Source organism: Pan troglodytes, chromosome 23 (genome assembly GCF_028858775.2).
Source record: "Pan troglodytes isolate AG18354 chromosome 23, NHGRI_mPanTro3-v2.0_pri, whole genome shotgun sequence".
Lineage (NCBI taxonomy): Eukaryota > Metazoa > Chordata > Mammalia > Primates > Hominidae > Pan > Pan troglodytes.
Genome location: NC_086016.1, coordinates 39,366,707 through 39,388,133, shown reverse-complemented (window position 1 = coordinate 39,388,133; position 21,427 = coordinate 39,366,707). Strand labels below are relative to the sequence as shown.

Genomic DNA, 21,427 nt, shown 5'->3' with positions numbered 1-21,427 from the left:
GCCAGTGGCCGTGCTGGACGGGGGCCAAGGTCTCTGCAGCCCTGAGACCTTTGCATAGCACAGCCAAGGACAGAGCTGCTGTCTGCTGCCTGGGCACCCCTTCCTGCCTGGCTGCCTTGTGGTGCCCCCAAGCTGGTTCTGTAGTGACTGGGGAGGTGTGAGGCTGGCCTCAGAGGTCCAGATCATCACAGCCTCTGACGGCCTCTGACGTAGCATCAGCCTTTAGTCCAGCGGGCCGTCTGGACTCCCTGTTCACCTATCACCATCCCCACCTCGGACTTCTTGTGGGATTAACCCCCGACCCCGCACCCATTTCCCTTTCCTCTGTTCCAGCCCTCTGGGGCTCAGTGCTGTAAATTGGTTTTGCTTTAATGGCAAAGGTTTAAATTTTTTTTTAAGCACTCTTCTCTTTCCTGGACTTTCCCAGGAGGAGGAGGAGGAGAGAGAGGCAGAGGTGGCTCTTGTGAACAGTCTCTGGCTTTCTGTGTCCAAAGGTGGATTTCTCAGACCTAATCTTCACATCCCTGGCCCCTGCCCAGGGCAGAGGGAGGGAGAACTGGGCTGTTGCCATAGTTGAGAGCACAGGGTGGGGGCTGGGGCTGGGGTCTGTCCAAGGGGCTGTGTCCAGCTTGCTGGGCAACCTGGCCAAGTCTCCCCTGAGTCTGTGGCTCAGTTTCCCCACTTGGAAAGTGAGGGTTGATGCAGATGGTCTGCCGCTGTGACCCCCGTGGTGCCTCCCCTGCCCTTCTGCATCTTGCAAATGGGCAGCATGAGTCCCCTGCTTCTTCTCCCCCATGAAGTGGGCCAGAAAGGGACCCACTTTGTAGCTGTGGAAATAGAAGATGTTGTGGTTTACCTAGCTAATTGGGCTGAGCAGATGTGGGGCTCCAGGCCTCCTGACTTCTGACTTGGGCTCAGTGCCTTAGGAACCTTAATCCTGGTCTAGGCTGTGCTGTGTTAGTTGGGGCAACTCCCCGTCCCTCTCTGGGCCTCTGACTCTCCAGCCATGGAAGGGGAGCTGGGCCTCAGCTGTGCTACTCCAGAAGGCTGGCCCCCTCCCAAGGATCAAGGTGCTCCAGGGAAGGCACTTTGGGAAGATGATACTGGGGTACCTCTGGCCTCCCAGAGTCTGGCCTTTCTTTCCCTTGGCTCTGCTCTGCCTGTGAGATGAGGTCTCCCCATGCCCTCCCACTGTGGGAGACCCCGGCTTCTGTGTCCCTCTGCTTGGGGGGCCCCACAGCTGCGATATTCTGCTCCCCCTCCCCCATGGAAGCTGAGACAAGGGAATTATTTTTGGAACAAGAGCAGTTACACAACAAATGAATTATTTATCTTTGGGCATGGAGGAAAGGAGGCATTTTGCTGGGCTTCTTAATTCTTTTTGTGGATTCAGGGGTGCCCACTTGGGTACGTGGACACGTGTGTATGGGCCTGCTTGTCGTGTGCAGATTGTAGGTGTGCTTGTGTGTGTGTGTGTAGCTGTCTGCGTGTGCATGCCATGGAGGTCTGGCTCATGTGGGGGCATGTGGGTCTCTGTGCAGGTAGGGGGATGAGCGTGGCCTCCAGGGTGCTGGGGGTGTGTGTCTGCACATGTGCCCACCTGTTCTCTCCAGTGTCCCTTCTGTGCCCATGGTCCTCAGTCTCTGCCCCTACTCCCCCTATTCTTCTGTCTCCCTCCATCCCAGCCCCTGGGCCCCCTCCTGCCTCTTGCCACCCACCAACCCCCTGCTTCTTTGATGTAACAGGGACCCCAGAGTGCTTGCTGGCACAGAGGCCCTGGGACGGGGTGTGGAGAAGGGACGGGGGGCCTGCGCTGGAGCTTGACGGGGCTGCTCTGAGCCCTCACACTGATCTGTCACCCGCTCTCGATGCTGCCTTTCAGGAACCAGGTGCAGATGGGTCTCTTCCTTCCTGCCCCCATCTCTCTCACTCCCGGCTCAGTGCGGCACTCTCCAGCCTCCTGTGGGAATCATCTGAAGTTCTGAGCCCGGAAGCCAAGGAGGAAGACGAGGAGGAGGAGGAGGAGGAGGAGGAGGAGGAGGGAGAGGAAGTCAAGCCCTGAGAACCCTTGCACCTTCCTAGCAGGAGACAAGGAGCAACGCTGCGGTGGGGAGCAGGCTGTGGGGCCCCCACCCCCAGCCCCAGCCAGGCCTAGTGCCTGCTGCAGCACCCTAGAAGATCCCCAGCAGTTGGCAAGAGCTGTACCCACCTTGCCTGGGGACCCCGTGCTGGGGGTCGCCCCCAAGATGGTGGCGGCCCCAGGGAGGACTGTACTGCCAGCCCCAGCCTCTGGCCGCTAGGCACCCCCTGCCTTGCCCTGACCCCTCACTCCGAGGCCAGCGCCATGCTGCGCCTGGGGCTGTGCGCGGCGGCGCTGCTGTGCGTGTGCCGGCCGGGTGCCGTGCGTGCCGACTGCTGGCTCATTGAGGGCGACAAGGGCTACGTGTGGCTGGCCATCTGCAGCCAGAACCAGCCGCCCTACGAGACCATCCCGCAGCACATCAACAGCACCGTGCACGACCTGCGGCTCAACGAGAACAAGCTCAAAGCCGTGCTCTACTCCTCGCTCAACCGCTTTGGGAACCTCACCGACCTCAACCTCACCAAGAACGAGATCTCCTACATCGAGGACGGTGCCTTCCTGGGCCAGTCGAGCCTGCAGGTCCTGCAGCTGGGCTACAACAAGCTCAGCAACCTAACGGAGGGCATGCTGCGGGGCATGAGCCGCCTGCAGTTCCTCTTTGTCCAGCACAACCTCATCGAGGTGGTGACGCCCACCGCCTTCTCCGAGTGCCCGAGCCTCATCAGCATCGACCTGTCCTCCAACCGCCTCAGTCGCCTGGACGGTGCCACCTTTGCCAGCCTCGCCAGCCTGATGGTGTGTGAGCTGGCCGGCAACCCCTTCAACTGTGAGTGCGACCTCTTCGGCTTCCTGGCCTGGCTGGTGGTCTTCAACAACGTCACCAAGAACTACGACCGCCTGCAGTGTGAGTCGCCGCGGGAGTTTGCCGGCTACCCGCTGCTGGTGCCCCGGCCCTACCACAGCCTCAACGCCATCACTGTACTCCAGGCCAAGTGTCGGAACGGCTCGCTGCCCGCCCGGCCCGTGAGCCACCCCACGCCCTACTCCACCGACGCCCAGAGGGAGCCAGACGAGAACTCGGGCTTCAACCCCGACGAGATCCTTTCGGTGGAGCCGCCGGCCTCGTCCACCACGGATGCGTCGGCAGGGCCAGCCATCAAGCTGCACCACGTCACGTTCACCTCGGCCACCCTGGTGGTCATCATCCCACACCCCTACAGCAAGATGTACATCCTCGTGCAGTACAACAACAGCTACTTCTCCGACGTCATGACCCTCAAGAACAAGAAGGAGATCGTGACGCTGGACAAACTGCGGGCGCACACTGAGTACACCTTCTGCGTGACCTCGCTGCGCAACAGCCGCCGCTTCAACCACACCTGCCTGACCTTCACCACGCGGGACCCCGTCCCCGGAGACTTGGCGCCCAGCACCTCCACCACCACCCACTACATCATGACCATCCTGGGCTGCCTCTTCGGCATGGTTATTGTGCTGGGAGCCGTGTACTACTGCCTGCGCAAGCGGCGCATGCAGGAGGAGAAGCAGAAGTCTGTCAACGTCAAGAAGACCATCCTGGAGATGCGCTACGGGGCTGATGTGGATGCCGGCTCCATTGTGCACGCCGCCCAGAAGCTGGGCGAGCCTCCCGTGCTGCCCGTATCTCGCATGGCCTCCATCCCCTCCATGATCGGGGAGAAGCTGCCCACCGCCAAGGGGTTGGAGGCCGGGCTGGACACACCCAAGGTAGCCACCAAAGGCAACTATATCGAGGTGCGCACAGGCGCTGGCGGGGACGGTCTGGCTCGGCCCGAGGATGACCTCCCGGACCTCGAGAACGGCCAGGGCTCGGCTGCAGAGATCTCCACCATTGCCAAGGAGGTGGACAAGGTCAACCAGATCATTAACAACTGCATCGATGCTCTCAAGCTGGACTCGGCCTCTTTTCTGGGAGGCGGCAGCAGCAGTGGGGACCCCGAGCTGGCCTTCGAGTGCCAGTCCCTCCCTGCAGCTGCTGCCGCCTCCTCAGCCACTGGCCCCGGGGCCCTGGAGCGGCCCAGCTTCCTTTCGCCTCCCTACAAGGAGAGCTCCCACCACCCACTACAGCGCCAGCTGAGCGCCGACGCGGCCGTGACCCGCAAGACCTGCAGCGTGTCGTCCAGTGGTTCCATCAAGAGCGCCAAGGTCTTTAGCCTGGACGTGCCCGACCATCCGGCCGCCACAGGGCTGGCTAAGGGCGACTCCAAGTACATCGAGAAGGGCAGCCCCCTCAACAGCCCGCTGGACCGGCTCCCGCTGGTGCCGGCGGGCAGCGGCGGGGGCAGCGGCGGGGGCGGGGGCATCCACCACCTGGAGGTGAAGCCGGCTTACCACTGCAGCGAGCACCGGCACAGCTTTCCCGCCCTGTACTACGAGGAGGGTGCCGACAGCCTGAGCCAGCGCGTGTCCTTCCTCAAGCCGCTGACCCGCTCCAAGCGTGACTCCACCTACTCGCAGCTCTCCCCCAGACACTACTACTCAGGGTACTCCTCCAGCCCCGAGTACTCATCCGAGAGCACGCACAAGATCTGGGAGCGCTTCCGGCCCTACAAGAAGCACCACCGGGAGGAGGTGTACATGGCCGCCGGTCACGCCCTGCGCAAGAAGGTCCAGTTCGCCAAGGACGAGGATCTGCATGACATCCTCGATTACTGGAAGGGGGTCTCCGCCCAGCAGAAGCTGTGACCCCCCCCCTTCCTCCCTGGTGAGGTCGGAGCCAGAGGGCTGGGGGCCTTTTGGGGGAAGGGTCCAGGCGGCCAGGGCGGGGAGCAGACTCGGGGGCCAAGGCCCAGGAGAGGACGCACATGCAGACCCGCACGCACGCACGCACACACACACACCTGACCACCACCCGACTGTGAACAAACCAACATCCGACAATAACGGACAGGAAAACAGAGACACATTTTCCTTAAAGTTTACAAACTGATACCGAAACCAGTCGTCTTTACTGTGCTGCCCAGGGACTCTGCTGGGGTGTGCAGGGCCGGGGGCCTGGCGGGGGGGAGGAAGGAAGCCAAGAGAGGGTGTGGGGTCTGGGGGTCTGGGGCTAGAAACAGGTGTGGGGATCAAGAAAGCTGGAGTAGAGAGGGACTGAAGCCCCTCTAGGGCAGGGAGAGGGTCCCTTCCCAAGCTGGGAGTCAAGTCACCTGCAGATTTAGCATTAGACATCCGGCAATGTCTCCTTCCACTTTAGAGAGGGGGGGAAACTGAGGCCCAGAGAAGGGAGTTGACAACCCCAGGGTCACACAGCAGCTTAGCCTCAAGTCCCCCAACTTCCCAGCCCAGTGCTGTCCCGGAACCCCCTGCAGCTCTCTTGTGGACCCCTGCCCGCCCTGTGCCCACCCCACATCCCTTTCCGAAGCTGTGGTCCCTTGGGGCTGAGGGACTTGAGAATCAGGCAGGTGCTTTTTCTTCCTAGAAAGCCACATGGCAGTGCCCCCAGAGTGTGCAGCTGTGATTCAGAATTCTGGGGGGCTTTTGCCCCCTATGCCGGCACCCGGGAGAAGGGAGAGGGTCCTGTTGACGGGAAAGGAGCCGAGGCAGGGCGACATTCCACCAGCCCACTTCAAGTGTCTTCCACGTGGCCTGGGAAGAGTGGGGCATGTGGCGGGCAGGCCAGCTCCCAGGACATCTCAGGTGCAGGCTCCCGGCCCCAGCTTCTCTGGTCCTCCGAGACCCCTGCCCACCGCAGAAGGGCAGCGGTGCACTGTGATGCCTGGAGGGCTGCAGGGAGGAGCTGTCATGGGGGACTTCCTGCCTGTCCCCATGGCCTGTGTCCCCACCTGCCCGACCCCATCGTGGGATCTCGGCTCCTATCTCAGCCGCCCACCCGGGGAAGGAGGGCTTTCTCACCCATCCCCTCTGGGCTGCTCATCCAGGCCTGGCCCCCTGGCCAGAGGGGCTCCCATGTTTCCATGGCAATGGCCACTTCCCTCTTTCTGACCCCCACCCAACATCAAACAAAGCACAAACAGTGAGGCCCCCACCCGAGAGAGGTTTGAGGAGCAGGCTGGGTTCGTGGCGCCCCAGCCCCTCCCAGCCAGCCTCTGTCACCATGGTAACCCTGTGCCTGGCAGTTGGTGCCCAGAGTGACCGTTGGGCTCTGGGGTTCTCTGTCCATGTAGGCGGTGGCAGAGGATGTTGAGGGTGGTGAGGGAGGGCCAGCCTGGCAGCAGCTCCTGGGGCCAGCTCTTTTGGGAGGCAAATCTGGGGTCCTGAGACTGGGGTCTTGACCAGTCAGGATGCTGATGGGCCGGAGTCCATCATCCTTCACCTCTGGGTGGGAGCTGGCCCAGCGGGGCGTGGGGACGCCTCTACTAGCAGCTTTGCCCGCCTAGCAACATGTCGCTTGGCTGCCACCCACCTCAGCTTGGGGGGCCCCGGCTCTCCCCACGCCCCTGCCAGAGACCCCCAGTCTAGGGCCTGTGGCCCACATGGGTTTCCTGAGATTTGGGGAGTGTGACTGAGGGGCGAGGGTAGGCACTGGAATGGGTCCAAGACTGGCACTGTTGGTGGGCAGGGGCTCTGACCAGGAAAGCTAGTGCCATCCCCTGGGGACCCCAACGACCTTCCTGCTGGGGGCAGGGGGTGAGGGAGGACAGCAGAGGGCTAGGAGGCTCGGGCTCAGCTGAGTACCTCTCTCACACCAACTTTGGGGTTAACGAAGCCTAGGGCTCACTTTGAGGGTGACATTTGCAAAGAAAAGACTGTTCTCCTGGGGCGAGGAGGGGAGGGGGCGACATGGATACGCGGAGCAGACCTCCTCCCCCGGCCCCCAAAACCTGCCCCCCAACCCCTCCTCACACCCCGTCGGCACAACTGAGAAAAGCAAGCAGGCAGAGAAGCCAGGGGTGTGAGGAAGCAGACTCCCTGTTATATTTGCATGACGATTTTACTGTATTTTTCTGAGCAAACATCTGTCGTGTATGTGCCAGTTTGTCCAGACTCCCTCGCCCCCTCTCTGATGCCCTGCTTTCCCACATTCTGTCTGTTGTGATCTGATGAGCAGCTCTTGAAACCCAGGGAGGGGTCAGCTCTGCAAAAACAGACCCAAAACAGGTGCCACCAAGACACAGCCCTGCCCCACACCCACCTCCTGTGTTTCTGAGCATTGGGCCCATGTGCCACCTCCCTTCCTCCCTCCCTCTCTCCACTGCCACCTCCCTTGTCCCCAGTTCCTTCCCCTCCTCCATGCCAGGGAGGGCAGCCCCAGGGAAGCCTCCTCAAGGGCTCGTGTCCCGGTGGAAGGGACTGTCTGTCCGTCCCGCTTGTTCCCGTTTTGTAGATGAGGAAGTCAGGGCTCCCAGACGGGCCTGGTGACTTGGCTGGCCAGCTGGGGTGGAGGATCAGTCACACTGCTGAGTGTAGGAGGCCAGGAGCTTGGGGCTTCGCGGGGGGCTTCAGGGAGAGGGTGGGGGCTTTGAGAAAGGAACCCGTGGGAAGGAGGAGCACGCCTGGGCTGGGGCCCAGGGAGGGTTCCCAGCAGCAGGAGTTAGGGGCCTGCGCTTGCCATTTCCCCATCCTTTCTGCGTGAAGATATTTAGGAAACCTCAGACTCTCTGACTGCAGGGACAGGGGCCCTTCCAAAGAGCAGGACTCTGATGATCCAGGAGGGGAACTGGCCTTGAAGACCCAGTTCATGTGGTTCTTTGTGAGGCAGAGCGGGGTCTAAGACTCGGGTCTCTGGCCTCCCAGCCAGGCCAGAGCCCCAACTGCTCAGCTTGGGGAGAGCCCACCCGGAGGCTGGCCTGCATCTGTGTCCCACGTCCTGCTCAGGATGAGTTTTTTCCCAGGCGGGAGGGAAGTATTCACAAAATGTTGCCATCCAAGGTCTGGGTTTGTGATGATGATGAGCATGGTGGAGCTGGGCTGTGGTCTGGGGCAGGCCAGCAGGGCAGACACCAGGAAAAGAGGGTAGGGGGGCCACAGGGAGGGAGGGGAGATGGAGGCCTGGTGGAGCGAGGGATGTGTGGGTGCCACACCCTGGACCTCTGCGGGGAGGCCTCCTGCCTTGGGCCTGAACAAGGTCACACTGGGCTTGCCTGCCTCTGTTGGAGAATCTCCTCTGAAGCTGTTTCTGGGAAGTAGCACAATGGGTCTGCTCCTTCCTGGGAGGGCACAGCAGGTGCAGCTAACCCTCTGTTGGAGCTTATGGCCTTCCAGTAGCAAAACACAGAGGTCTGGCATGAAGGCAAGAAAGCCTGGTTGGTGGGGAAACCTCGTCACGGGTCCCGGCCTTGCTTTTCCCCGCGGCAGGAAGAGTCTTTCTCTGCCCACCAAAGATCCCTCACCTGGGCTCCCCTCCTGAGGCAGTGCAGGAGGCCTGTGGGAGCAGCCTGTGTCCAGGCTGGGGAGCCCGTGTCTGGGTAGGTCTGGGAAAAGGGCTGTCAGGGGAGCGAGGAGGGTGGGAGTTAAAAGACCTGCTTGGGAAGGCCAGGCCTGGATCGTCCCCGGGAGGCAGCTGGGGCAGCAGCAGTGGGGAGTATCAGGCTGGCCGAGAGTCACCCATGTTCTCAACTGGAAGTTGGTCGCCTGCCCCACTCCCTCCTGGAAATGTAACAGAGGGGTGAACAGAAGTGCAGAGATGGAAAGGAGAGGAAAGGAGACCTAGAGCTGACAAACTCGGTTGTGACAGTGCTGAGGCCGGGATGGCATCAGGAATTAAGGACACCAGTGACAGGTCCTAGCTTATAAGGGGCCTAAGTGCAGGGAAGGGATAAGACACAATGCTCCCTAGTGACTGGTGCCTTGCAGAAAATTAAAATAGGGTGATGGGGGAGGGGCAAGGCTGGTCAGGGAGCATCCTGTGTGGGATGGGGGGACAGGGAGCCAAGCTGTGAATGACAAGAGGAGCCAGAAGGGTGGGTGGGTGGGTGTGAACACGAGACTAGAGGGAGTGGGGTTGCAATGGCTGCCTGTCCCCCAAGCACCGCCTCTGTCCCCTACTACCCTGCCCCTGCCCATTCCCGGCCCAGCAGAGCCCCCTTTCCATGAGTGTGGATGGGCGGGGCAAGCCGTCGGGGAGCCTGGGGAAGCTCGGCCCTGAGGGGCTTACTTTGCCCGTGGAAGCCAGTGTGAAGGTTAGGGCAGCCTTGCCTGGCCCCATTGCCACCTCTCCTGTCTGACAAGGTGGCTGCTCCAGAGGTGGCTGAGCCCCAGGAGAGGGTACCTCCTCTAACTCTCATGCTCAGATTCCATCCTGACACACTCCTTCCCTGACCCTGGGTCCTCCCCCTTCTAAGACAAAACCAGGGTCCATACTGCTTGCCTCCAGAGGCGGCTTCAGGCCTCACTAAAGGTCAGGCAGTCCTGCTGAGCAGGAGGGAGAGGAAGGGGGTCCTGTAGGACGGGCAGGATGGTCTGGGCCTGCTCCTCCTTCCTCTGCCCCTCTGCCACTCCACACTCCAGCACAGGGCTGGGACAGGGGCTTGGAGTTCCTGCAGTGGCGGCCACACTTCCCTCCCTCCCTCCCTTCCTCAGGAGCCGCCAGTCCCCAAGTTGGCTGTGGTTGGGCACCTGGTTTGGGTCCTGCAGAGCTGGGCTCAGGCCCTGGGCTCTGAACCTGTGAACCCTTGCTGTGTTACGAACCTTTCCTTCCTCTGAGGGCCTTGAACCCTCTCCTTTTCTTCTTTTGGGGGTGGGGGTTAACTTTATTTTCTCTTCCCTGTATCTGCCTCTCCCTTCCCTCAATTTCCTGTTTTAAAACTGAATGGCACGAAATTGTTTTCCTCAACTCGGAGATTCCTGTATGGAGAGAATCAATTTCTATATTTGCAATAAATTTCTTATTTAAAGCTACGGGGCCATGGTCTATGCTGTATTCCTCCCACATTGCACTGCCATGACGCTCGGTGCCCTTTTCCCCATTTCCCTTCCCACTGGGAGCCCCAATCATGGGGCTAAGGCTTAGTGGACAGGGTGGGGGTCACTGCCTGCAGTCAAGGAAAAAAGAAGGCGGTCTGCCAGAGAGAGGGAGAGGGGGCCAGCAGGAAACTCAATTCCAGGGTCAGTGTGCACCCAGACACTGCGCCGTCTGATGGGTTGAGGGCCTGATGACCTCCCTTCCCAAAAGCCTAGACATCCCTCTGTTGTGTGCTGTCACTCGATTTTCTGCTGCCCTGGCCTCCCACACCCGGGATTCAGAGCCCTGTCAGAGAGGCAGGGCCATGTGGGGGCATTACTAGACTTCAGCTGCTTCCCGGGAGAAAAGCCCCCCATCAGTGACCACGGTCTCTGAGGTCAGCCTCTTGCTGCCCCTGTCTATGGTGGGTCCAGTGTCTCTGTGGGACCCACTGGGCCTCCTCCACGCCTGGCCTGGGCAGCCTGTCCCGGGCCCCTGGCCCACCCCTCCTCTGGTGCCCTCCCGCCATCTGCTGCGGTTCTTCATGGCTGGGAAGCGATCCTCTCTGGTCCTTCGGGGCTTCTGCTGCTTCTCAGATTTAGGAGATGCCTTGTCTCTCTGGTCAGGCTGAGGCACTCAGGTCAGCGTCCAGTGGACTACAGGCTGAACCGCCCAAGCCTCTGCTCGGGGCCAGTCTGGGGCCTACCTGCTAGCCCCAGCCTCCTTGCTTCCCAGAGGCAGAGCCCACCTACCATTTTCTCAGACTCTTGTTCTCCAATTACTACAAAACTCTCCTCCACGAAAGCCTGTATTCAGCCTGGATTGCTATGGGGTATTCTGGACTCTGTGGGTCTGAGCTATTCCCTGATATCACCCTGTGGCCTTCAGCCCAGCCCTAGGTCTTCAGCTGTGTCCTAGTGGCTCTGGTGGCCCACAGGGCTTTCCTGCCCCCCTGCCTGCCTCCATTAAGAGTTGGTTGTACTCTGGGGACCCTCTGGGATGGCCCAGGGCCTGGGGCCGCTCACCTTCTACTGCCTGAGCCCCAGCTGGACGCCTGTCCCTTCCACGTGCCCTCACACAGGCTCAGTGCAGCCATCCCAAGGGGGCCACAGCCAGCCAGGGTCCCTCCTTTGTTCTGCTTCCTGCCAGTCCCAGGCCTCCTTCGTGAGGGAGGTTTCACTGTGAGCCTGCACCAAGGGAGGAGGAGGAGGACGGTGGGACACATTTGTGGGAGGCGCAGAGAGGTAGGGCCTGGGCCCTGACAGGCTCTGTCCCCTCAGGCCCCTCAGCTGGGGCTGCCCTATGGTCCCCGGACCCAACCCTGGGCTCCAGGAGCCCCTGCTCAGCTGCCTACCTGTCGCACTGGGTCCCTGTTTTCTTCATCAGCAGGAGCTGTTTCTGTTGAAGGACTCATTCTACTCCTCAGGAAACTTAAGAGGTGATCAAAGGGGTCAATGAACCTTGGGAGTCCAAGTCCAGGCCCTTCCCCTCAGCTGCCTCTGCCGGCCTTGGGCTGGGGGAGCCCTGTGGCCCCTGGGAGTGTGGAAGTGTCCTCCGGGATGGCTTTGCTCCGGTGGGTGGAGATCCGGCAACAGTTCTTAGGCTTCGAAAGTCACTTTTATTCCCTAATGTTACAAATGCAAACACCCTTGCCTTTTCATTTCAACTCAGAAGTGATTCTGTTTCTAAACAGAGCACATTTAACATGCATGTTTTGGGGCTTTGGGCTAATTTTGGTCCTGTTTACAAATGCAATTAGGGAAATGTCCTTAGCTACTCCCCACTTCATAAGTGTTGCGTATCTGCTTCCCTTTCTGCACACTTCAATTATTTGAAAACCGAGCAAACGCCGTGAGCCCACACATTTTCACCGGTGCTTGCATCTTAACATGTGAGCCATTACTTAAAAGAAAACCCCAATTCTGAATTAATGCCTTACTTGCAAATAATCACTTTATTCGTAAGTGCTCAAGGACATTCGCAAATACCTGAAACGCTACACGTGCTCAGATAGCGTGACACAAAATATAGATGACAAAAAGGTGAACTGTCATGGCATAAACGTGTTATTTTTTCTGGGGTGAAGGGGTGTTCCTTCATCTGTTGGACGAATGTCTCTAAGTGTGGCTGTACCTCGTGGATAATGTCGGGTTCAGGCTTCTCTGCTGGCTGGGCCCCAGGAACTGGATATTTCAGGTGGGACAAGGACCTGGGTGCTGTAAACAGGACCATAGTTGCCAGGGGCACCCCACTTTGGCACGTTCTGTGTCATGCCCTCTAAGTGGGGTGCACTTCTCAAGCCTCGCCCAAGGGCTAAACTGCTGGTATATAAGTTCTTCCTCCTTTTCCTTCCTTCTTTTTTTCCAAGATATCTGTAACTCAAACTTCACCGACCACCGGCCCTCTCCAGCCCGGGCAGGCTTCCTTCTCTAGCTTCTTTGATGTTCTTCCCCGCAGCAGGGCTCCAGGGAAGCTAGGTGTCCTCAGCACAGTTCCCTGGGCTCTGCTGGGGCTTGGTTTGAAGGAGTTGACAGTTCCAAGGTGACTCTGGCGACCCTGTAGCTGCTGGGCCAGGAACTTCCTTTTCTGTTTAGTTGTTTAGCTGAATATTCCCCTCCCTCAAGCTCCCCCTGCCTCAACAACTATAAATGTTTTCCAGACGTGAGCCTAAAATGAGCCCTTGTGGCTGCAGGGTTTGGGGGATCACTGGATCTCACTGGTTCTCAGGGTCTCCTTTATTTAGTCTCTGAAGGCAGGGTTCCAGGCACTCAGCCCCAGGCCCAGTGTCTCAGAGGCTGGCCTCCTCCTGCCCCTGTCATTGGTGGGTCCAGGGTCACTGTGGGACCCACTGGTTCTCTCCTCTGGGCTCAGCCTGGGTAGCCTGTCCTGGACCCCTGCCCCACCCGCTCCTCTGGTGCCCTCCTACCATCTGCTGTTCATTTTTGTCACAGCCCGGAAGCGTTCCTGCTCCTTCTCAGATTTAGGAGGTACCTTGTCTCTCTGGTCAGGCTGAGGCACTCAGGTCAGCATCCAGTGACCTCAGGCTGAACTGCCCAAGCCTCTGTTCGGGGGCAGCCTGGGGCCCACCGCCCAGCCCCAGCCTCCTTGCTTCCCAGAGGCAGAGCCCACCTGCCCTTTTCTCAGACTCCTGTTCTCCAACTGCTACCAACCCCTCTTCCAGGAAGGCCCCTGGATTCGGCCTGGATTGTTATGGCTTGCTTTAAATGAACTCCCTTGTTCTAAGCTATTCCCTGTGACTGGTGTCACAGCGTGGCACTCATCCCTGGCCTGTGTCTACAGGAGCTGTGTCCTGCTGGCTCTGGTGGCCCATGGGGTTTCCTGCTCCCTTCCTGCCTCCATGGGAGTTGGCTGAACTGTGGGGACCCTCTGGGATGACCCAGGGCTTGGCCCCTCACTGTTTTCCTGCCTGGGCCCCAGCTGGCCCCTGTCCCCTCTGAGTGCCCTCACACAGACCCAGTGCAGCTGTCCCAGTGGGGCTGCGGCCAGGCCAGTCTCTCTCTTGCTCTGCACCCCCGGCTCTTTCCTGGCAGCCCTTGTGCTTTTTCCGGAGCCCCTCATCCCTGAGGCTGCCCCGTGGCCCTGTGCCTGGCCCTGAATCCCAGGCAATCCTCCCTTGCTGCCGCCACCACCCCGGCCTCCCCGAGGCTTCCATCCTATTGGTGTTGTGAGGTTAGGGTCTGCAAGCCCCTTTTTCCAGGAAAGCCTTTACTGTCTAGTCCTTGGCTAAGGGAGGCTTAGGTGATCCCTGCTGGCTCAGGTGTTTTCTTCACATTCTTCCCAGACTGTGGGGCTGGGGAATCCAATTCTGAGTTCTGCTCTTGGTCTCACTTTACCCCAATTCCCCTGGATTGCAGGTCCCATCTGCAGCTTCCTGGTCTCTGCATCTGAGGACTCCCACATGGGGAACTGGTTGGCCCCATGAGCCTCCTTCCCAAGGCCCTTTGTCTGTAAGGAAGGAGACCTGATGCTAGGTGTGCATTGGAGGTGACGGTTCTGGCCTCCCGCTGTCACTGTTTTCCCAACCCTGCACCTGTGGGTCACCCTCTGCTCCTTGTTGTCCAGGCTGCTCTCGGCCCTGCCGTTCTGGGAGCTCAGCCATCGCCCCCTCCCTCAGGCACGTGGGGACATGTCAGGAAGCTAGGGCTTTTCTGCTTTCCCCACCACTCCTGCCTGGAGGGTTTCACGACTAGACTCCTAGGGCCCAACCTCCAGTTGAGGCCCGGGCTGCCTCTCCAGCATATGCTGGCAGCCCCTTCTCCTTCCCTAGGCCTAGGGCCCCAGCCTGCTGTCAGCTCTCCCCTCTCCTTAGCACCAAGCCCACGACACCCATTCTTACCCAGTCCCCACCCCAAATCCCCCTCTCTCTGTTGGCCTCCTCTAAAACTGCCCTCACCTGCATCTCAGACCGCGCATCTTCCGTCCTTCCCGTCCTTGCCAAACTAAGCAAGGTCACGTGTGAAGGAGTTCCCAGGGGGGTGAAACTCCTCCAGCAACTCTCGCCTCCCCTGATTTAGATAACTCCCAGAATCTGCCATGGTCTAGGGGAGAAAACTCACTCATCTGCCCCTCTCTCTTCTCACTTTCTTTTCAAACAAATTGTATGGCTCAATCCCCATATGTTAAGCACCATGGCTGTGAATTTATAGACTTCAGTCCGGTTTCTATTGCAGAGAACAGAATTCTCTGTAACTAATTTAAGCAGGAAAAAAAATTCACAAGAGGAAACCAAGTGGTGGATGGAATTGTCAGGAGGGCTGCAGACCAGACTCAAGGGTGGCCTTTTCAAACTGACTTTAAAAATAACTACGCAGGACTGACCCACCAAGGAAGCTGCCACCTGTTTCTGCTTCATGGGGCTGCTGAGGGAATGAATCGGTCCCTCGGGGGGCCCTGGGCTGCTGGTGCCAGGATCACAGCAGCTGCATGGGTACCCCTTGGGTGCTGGCAATGGGCTGTGGACTCTCATTCTAGGGCAGGGACGATGGCAGTAGAAACATCTCTCTGCCTCACTGCTTCCTTCCAAGGCTCTCAGAAGAGCATCTGATCTGTAGAGCCCAAACATCTGTCCTGCAGCTTTAAGAGGGTTTGGCAGGGTTGGGCTGATGCCTCACATCTGGTGTGTGGACCAGGGTGTGTTTATTTCCTCGGCAGCTCCATGAAGTAGGGGCTTTACCCCTGCTCTACACTTTGGGGGAAAGACTCAGAGACAGTAATTGCCCCAAGCAAGCACAGCATACCCAGAAGAGCTGGAAGGAGCTCTAACCCACTTTACTCCCAAACTTTGCCTGTTCCCCTGGAGGTCAGGGCCCAAAGACCTGAGTCCCAGATCGGGCATGGCCCAACGTCCCAACCTTAGGCCAGTGGAGTGTCAAGAGATGCCACCTGTACAATAATCCCGGGGCCTGTGCCGGCCCTGTCAACCCCTGCATCTCGTGTCTTGTTGCTAAAATTCTGGTTCCTGCTGAGATGTCTGCTCCAAATCTTTCCTTTAAAGATGGGAAGAATGAGCCCCCAAAAATAAGGGTTGGAAACGGAGAGAGCCTTCCTGTGGTCATAGGAAGCATGATCAGGGAAGAAGAGGTCACGTCTGGCAGTTATTTAGATTATAACCCAGAGACGGGGGTGGGGAGGAGGCAGGTGGCACCAGGATTAAGGGGGTCCCTGCCACAGGGCATGTATGTGAGAAGGGTCTGCTCTGACCCTCTCCTAGCCCCCTGTTCTTCCCCACGGGCTGATGAGTCTGCAGGGCCCACGGGCATTCCCAGACACTTTCCACTTGACCATGCTGCAAGCACCTGGGATGCCAGGATTGACTGTCCAGTTGGCCCCGGACATGCTTCCAAGGCCTGTCCTTCCCAGGGTGGACTGTGCCACCCATGTGGGCACTCCTAGGCATGAGAGATGACCAAGGAGTAGCTGCGTGTGGGAGGTGTAGGCAGAGCTTGAATGCGTGGGGTGGCAGTCTCTATGCATGCCTGTGAGACCCTGTAAGTTGTGAAATAGTGCTGTGGGCGAGAAGAGGGTGTCCTATGGGCCAGAGAATGGGGCTTGACTTTCCATAGGCCACCACATTTAGGGAGGCCAGGAATTTGAAATTCAAACCTGTTAGAGGTCATCATGAAGGTACATTTGTCAAGGCAGGAGGATATTCTAACAGTTTGTTAGCTGAATGGAGAACTTTTCAGTATTTAGACACACAGGATTTGGGCTTCCCTTTGTACTCATGCCCAGGCCTAGAAAATACTAGGGATAGGCCTGGGCTCTGAGTTAATGGGGCCTGGGGGTAGAAGTCAGATGGTGTGGGATGGGCCCCCTGTTTGGAGGAAAAGGCTATACATGGAGGAAAAGGAAGAGGAAGTGGTTTTGCTGTTTTGTGTCTGGGCAGGAGCAGGGTGGGCTTGGAAGGCTGCTCACAGAGGAGGGAACGACCCTGTGGGGACTGGGGAGGTGGAAGGGGAGATGGCGTCACTTGGGCTCAGGAGTTGAGTGGGGCTGGCAGGAACTTCTCCTGGGGGTGGGAGGAAGGTGGGATGGAACTGGCAACTCATGGAGGGCAGGATAAGGGGGTAGGGAGGAGGAGGGGCTCAGAAAGTCACTTTACATTTGGAGTGTCTTCCTTTTGCCCTTTCCGGCTAAGTAAAAAGCATATTTTTCTCTTTTCTGCTGCTCAGCAGCATCTCATGGCCCCAGTGCTTTTCCTAGTTTCTTGCTCTGAGGGTCAACTCACAAGTCTTCTTCTACATGCCATGTGAGGCACCAGCCCTGGCTGGCACCTGTGGTGGGAAGGCCTAAAGGAGACAGCACCTCTGTCTCTGGGGAGCTGCCGGGATGTGGCTGTCCCTTAGCTGTTTATAACGGTCCTTTGACATGGTTCAGGTGAGGGTTAAAGGCGGGAAGTAACCCTAGGAGACAGTGGAGCCTCGAGGGGCTCAGTCCCTGCTGTAAACCCCATTCCAGAGGGCACAGTCCACCCATCACATAGCACTAGAGGGGAGCGCCGCGCTTCACTCTGCCCACTGCAGTGAGGCTTCTGGGCCATCTTGGTTCTTCATCTCCATTTTTGTTCTGCCTTGTACGAGCCTCTTCTTTGTTCTGCTTTGTTGCCTTATGGCCAGAGCTGCTCTTGCCTCCTGTTTTGTGTCTGATATTTCAGTTTCTGCAGCTCCCATTTCCTGTCTTTGGCCCCTGCTTTCCCAGCTGCTTTCGGTCTAAGGAGCTTTCTGACTTTAGCACCTGAGAGTGGAAGTCTCCCCACTGACTCCCTGTTGACAGCTGATCATCGACTCCCCTCAGTCTCACCCTGAGCTGTCCCTGTGCCAGCCGGATGGAGGTTGCTCAGCGGGGGTGGCGTGGGGTGTACAGAGGTACGTGGTCCACGGCTCTTAACTGGAGGACTTCACTGAGGGACGAGTCACCCACTGTGTGTCCGCACTGTGCTCACACACAGAGCTTCCAGTGCCACCTCACAAGAGAGCCATGAGGTAGGCATGAGGCCGTTTGAGTTCTGTTGTACTCCAATGAGGAAAAGGTACTTACTTTTACCCTCCGTGTATGGACCAGGGAACTGAGGCCCAACAAATGCTGATTAACACAGGCAAGGCCTGGCTGCCCACTCTCCCTGACTCCAGGAGCTCATGTCCCCATCCCAGGCCTGGCTGCCTCTACACCCATAAATCCATGATGAGACACCCCAGGCCAGACTATGAACTTAGGGCTGGACTGACCACCAGGGTCAAGGGAAGGAGTGTGGTTGAGGTGGGAGACGGAGACTCAACTCTAGACCAGATTGAAGAGTGGCTAAAACAGGAAGAGGCCCTGAAAGCACCTCTCTCCAGAAGTCATGCCCACCACCAGCACCATGAGTTTTACCTTTGTCTATAGCAATACCCGGAAGTTACTGCCCCTTTCCATGGCAATGACCTGGAAGTTACAGCTCCTTTTCTAGAAATTTCTAAATAACCTGCCCCTTAATTTGCATGTGATTAAAAGTGGGTATAAACATGACTGCAGAACTCCTCCTGAGCTGCTGCTGTCAGCACACTGCCCGTGGGGTAGCCCTGCTCTGCAGGGGCAATCACAGAGCTGTAACACTATCACCTCTGTAAAGCTGTTTCTTCCACCACCAGCTCACACTTGAATTCTTTCCTGAGCAAAGCCAAGAAACTTCCTAGGGTAGGCTCCAAGTCTGGGGCTCGTCTGCCCTGCCCCATGGTGGTCAGGCAGTACTGGGCCTTGGAGTGCTCCTCCGAACTCCAGAGCCTCAATTTCCACCTCTGTGAAATGGATTGAGCTACTCCTGCTTCACGTAGCTGTATCGAGGCACGGAAGCCTTGAGAGCTGAGGAGCGTTCATACCGTGGCCTGGCCCAGGTAGGGGCCGCTCGAGAATGTTGGCTGAATGAAGGAGGCTGCGACAGTGTTGCAGATACAGCAATGGAAGCAGATGCTCTGGTCAAAAGAAATAGACCCCATAGAGGGCCGAGAGCCAGGAAGGAGAGAGCCAGGAGAACCTCCGAGTGGGGTAAAGGAAGAGAGGAGTGGCAGGGGCCTGGCCAGGGAGGCCAGGGGAAGGCTCCCAAGAAGGACCAGGCCAGTGAGGGCAGAGCCGAGCCCCTTGTGCTGAGGGTCAGTGACAGCGACCTCACACCATCTGAGTCTTTCTGAGATCCAAACTTGGTTACTCTCCTTCCCTTCCTCATTCGGACCAGATGATTGCGTTTTACAAATTATATTTTCAATTCTCTGCAGGGTGGCCTTAATCCAGGTCTCCATCTCTCTCTTGGATTCCTGCCACAGCTGGAGACAGTCATGGAGGTGCTAAAGTGTCGACTCACTGATTCCCTACTTAGTGCACTCCTCCAAGCCCCAGGGCTTCCAATACCAACATATGGATATATGTTGGTGACTTCCAGCCCCACGTCCATCTCAGATAGCCCAGCGGCCCCCAATCCTCCTGCTTCCTATGTAAGTGGCAGTCCCCTGCCGCTCAAGCCAACATGATGGGCCTTTTTTTTGGAGCTAGTCTCCACCTTCCCCTCATCTCATACTGACTTGATCTTGACAACTCATCTCAATCTGGCTGCTCCTCTCCATGTACCCATTCCCCTTGGGGTGCAAGCCACACCACCCTTCACTTGGGGGATGATAGCAGCCAGTGGGCCCACATCTGGCTGTGCCCCTCATCTGTTAAATAATCTCACAGGCTCTTCCAGCCATGCTGAGAAGGCCCATCACTGACTCGTGCCTCTGGACCTTGGCACCTGCCAGAAATGGTAGTCCCACTCCCCCTGCCAGTGATTGGCTTAGGAATGGCCACGGGACCCAGTTCCAACCAGGAAGAGGAAGTGGGACGAGCAGAATGATCCTCCTTTAGAATCGGTTGTATCTAATTGGGATGCAGATGCCCGAAACTCTGCAGTTTAGGAAACACTAGGGCCCTCTCTGTGAAACATTGAGATGTCCAAGTGGAAAGAGAACAAATCCTGTATTCGAAGAAACGGTGGACCGAGGCTCGCCCCGGCGGACCTGGACCTGCGTGCCTCTGCCTTCTCATGTGAACTGATGTCTCTTGCTTGAACTCACTTGAGTAAAGGTTTTGTGCCACTTGTAGCACGTGCAGATGTAACCATCAACACGGAACTCCTACTTCCTGGAGACTGTGGGGGATTTGAACTTACTGTAGGTTCACGGAGTGACAAAGCTGTTTCTAGGGCCGATGCAGCCGTGAGCCATGTGAATAGGATCACGGGGTCTGAGCTGGGGGAGGTGAGGGTTCTGTGCTCTCCCGTACTGGTCAGACTCCACCTGGAGAGGCTATGGTCAGTCCAGGGTGAATATGCCAGGAGGGAGGTTGACCCGCCAGGTCCACCTGCTGAGAATGATAGCAATTAGAAGGGTTGGGAATCCCTGCCACGCAAGGGATGAGTGAGAAAATGGGGCTTTTTCTCCTGGCAAAGAGAAGGTTGGCTGTGGGACTTCACTTCGGCTTCAGATGCGTGCAGGGTGATGTGTGGAGGGGGTGGCCACGCTCGTGCTGCTGACCAAGAGGAAGTCAAAGACAGTACAGAGTTTGTCAACAATTGAGGGCAAATTCAGACTTCAGTGGGTATCATTCTCACCCAGGGAAGTTGGTAAAAACAGAAGGGCCCAGGCCCTGTCTTTCAATAAGCCTGGACTCCAAGTTGTTAGCACTCTAGGGGGTTCTAGGGCACCGCAACATTTTTGCAATGCCTGACTCAAGGGAAGGAAGCCAACATTTGTGAGGCATTTAACGTGAGCCACGTGTTGAGCTGGACCCATCCCTGTGGCTCCCATTTGATTTTGACACAGATTCTTAGAGCCAAGCACTGCTACAGATGGTTTTGGGAAGTGTAGTGAGTTCCCCATAAGAAGTGTGGCTAAAAATCAGTAAGAAAAGGATGATCAGTGTGAGAGGAAAAGGAGAGTAGGAAAAGAGAATTCTTAGATGAAGCCATAAAAATGGCGAAGAAACCTATGCAAAGATACTCCTCTGTTGTGGCAGAGATCACAAGCTGTTCTCCAGTATCCACCTTCCCTTCTTCCACAGGAGCAAAACCCTTGATTTTCAGCCAGGCATGTGGTCTATTATTAAGACATTCCCCAACCTCCCGTCTAGCATGAGGCCCCGTACTCAAGTTCTGGTCAGTGAGAAGTAGCAGATTCCAGGAACCGTCCCAAAAAGGCAGCTGACAGGTGTTCCTTATTTCCTTTTTCTTTATCTTTTTCTTGTGGCTGGAATACGAGACATAATGGTTGGGGCTCCAGCAGCCTTATAGGGCAGTGAGGAGACCTTGGGGACAGAGAGCCCACATAGCAAAGTAATAAGAGGAGGGGTCTGCGTGACCAAAACCATGGAGTAGAGCTGACATGCCAGCTCTAGACTGCCGTCCTCCTGATTTTACTTAAGCAATAAATGTCTGGCTGGAGTCTCTGTTATTTGTTCCTCTGCCTATTCCTCGCTGATAACAACAGAGAAATACAAAACAAGACAATGAACTTTCCAAACTCCTGATCACTTTTCACTCACGAGATTGGCAGAAACCTAAAAAGACGATGATATTGTTAGAGACAGTGTAGTGCTGTGGTTCACATCCCTCCTGCTCTGGACTTACCAGCTGTGGGAACATGCACAAAGTGTGTAATCCTCTGTGCCTCAGTTTCCTCACCTAAAAAATGAGTGTCAAACCCAGTACTACCCCACAGAGTCATTGTGAGGGATCAGTGTTTAGAACAGTGCCCCATACAGAGCACACATAAGTGTCTGCCATGACTATTACTATTTAGCTGGCGTACCTGAGGTGGGTGCGCAGGTGTAGAGGAAAGACGTTCACGCCTGGCCAGGAGTGTGAAACGTAGACAGCCATTTCAGAGGGCTCTTGATGTTTCAAAACTTTCAAACTACATACAAGACTCCCCCCAAGG

At 57.4% G+C, this 21,427-nt stretch overlaps 1 protein-coding gene across 7 annotated transcripts in view; it reads left to right on the top strand.

Annotated features, from left to right (window-relative positions):
• The window catches only part of ELFN2 (extracellular leucine rich repeat and fibronectin type III domain containing 2), a 59,855-nt gene extending 49,933 nt beyond the window's left edge, over window positions 1–9,922 (top strand). For all 7 annotated transcript variants that reach the window (XM_016939121.4, XM_054675891.2, XM_016939118.4 and 4 more), the window contains one exon: window positions 1,883–9,922. In XM_016939121.4, coding sequence (XP_016794610.1) covers window positions 2,345–4,807 — 2,463 coding nt within the window. In that variant the 5' untranslated portion in view covers window positions 1,883–2,344 and the 3' untranslated portion in view covers window positions 4,808–9,922. The remainder of the gene's footprint in view (window positions 1–1,882) is intronic.
• The last annotated feature ends 11,505 nt before the right edge of the window (window positions 9,923–21,427 follow it).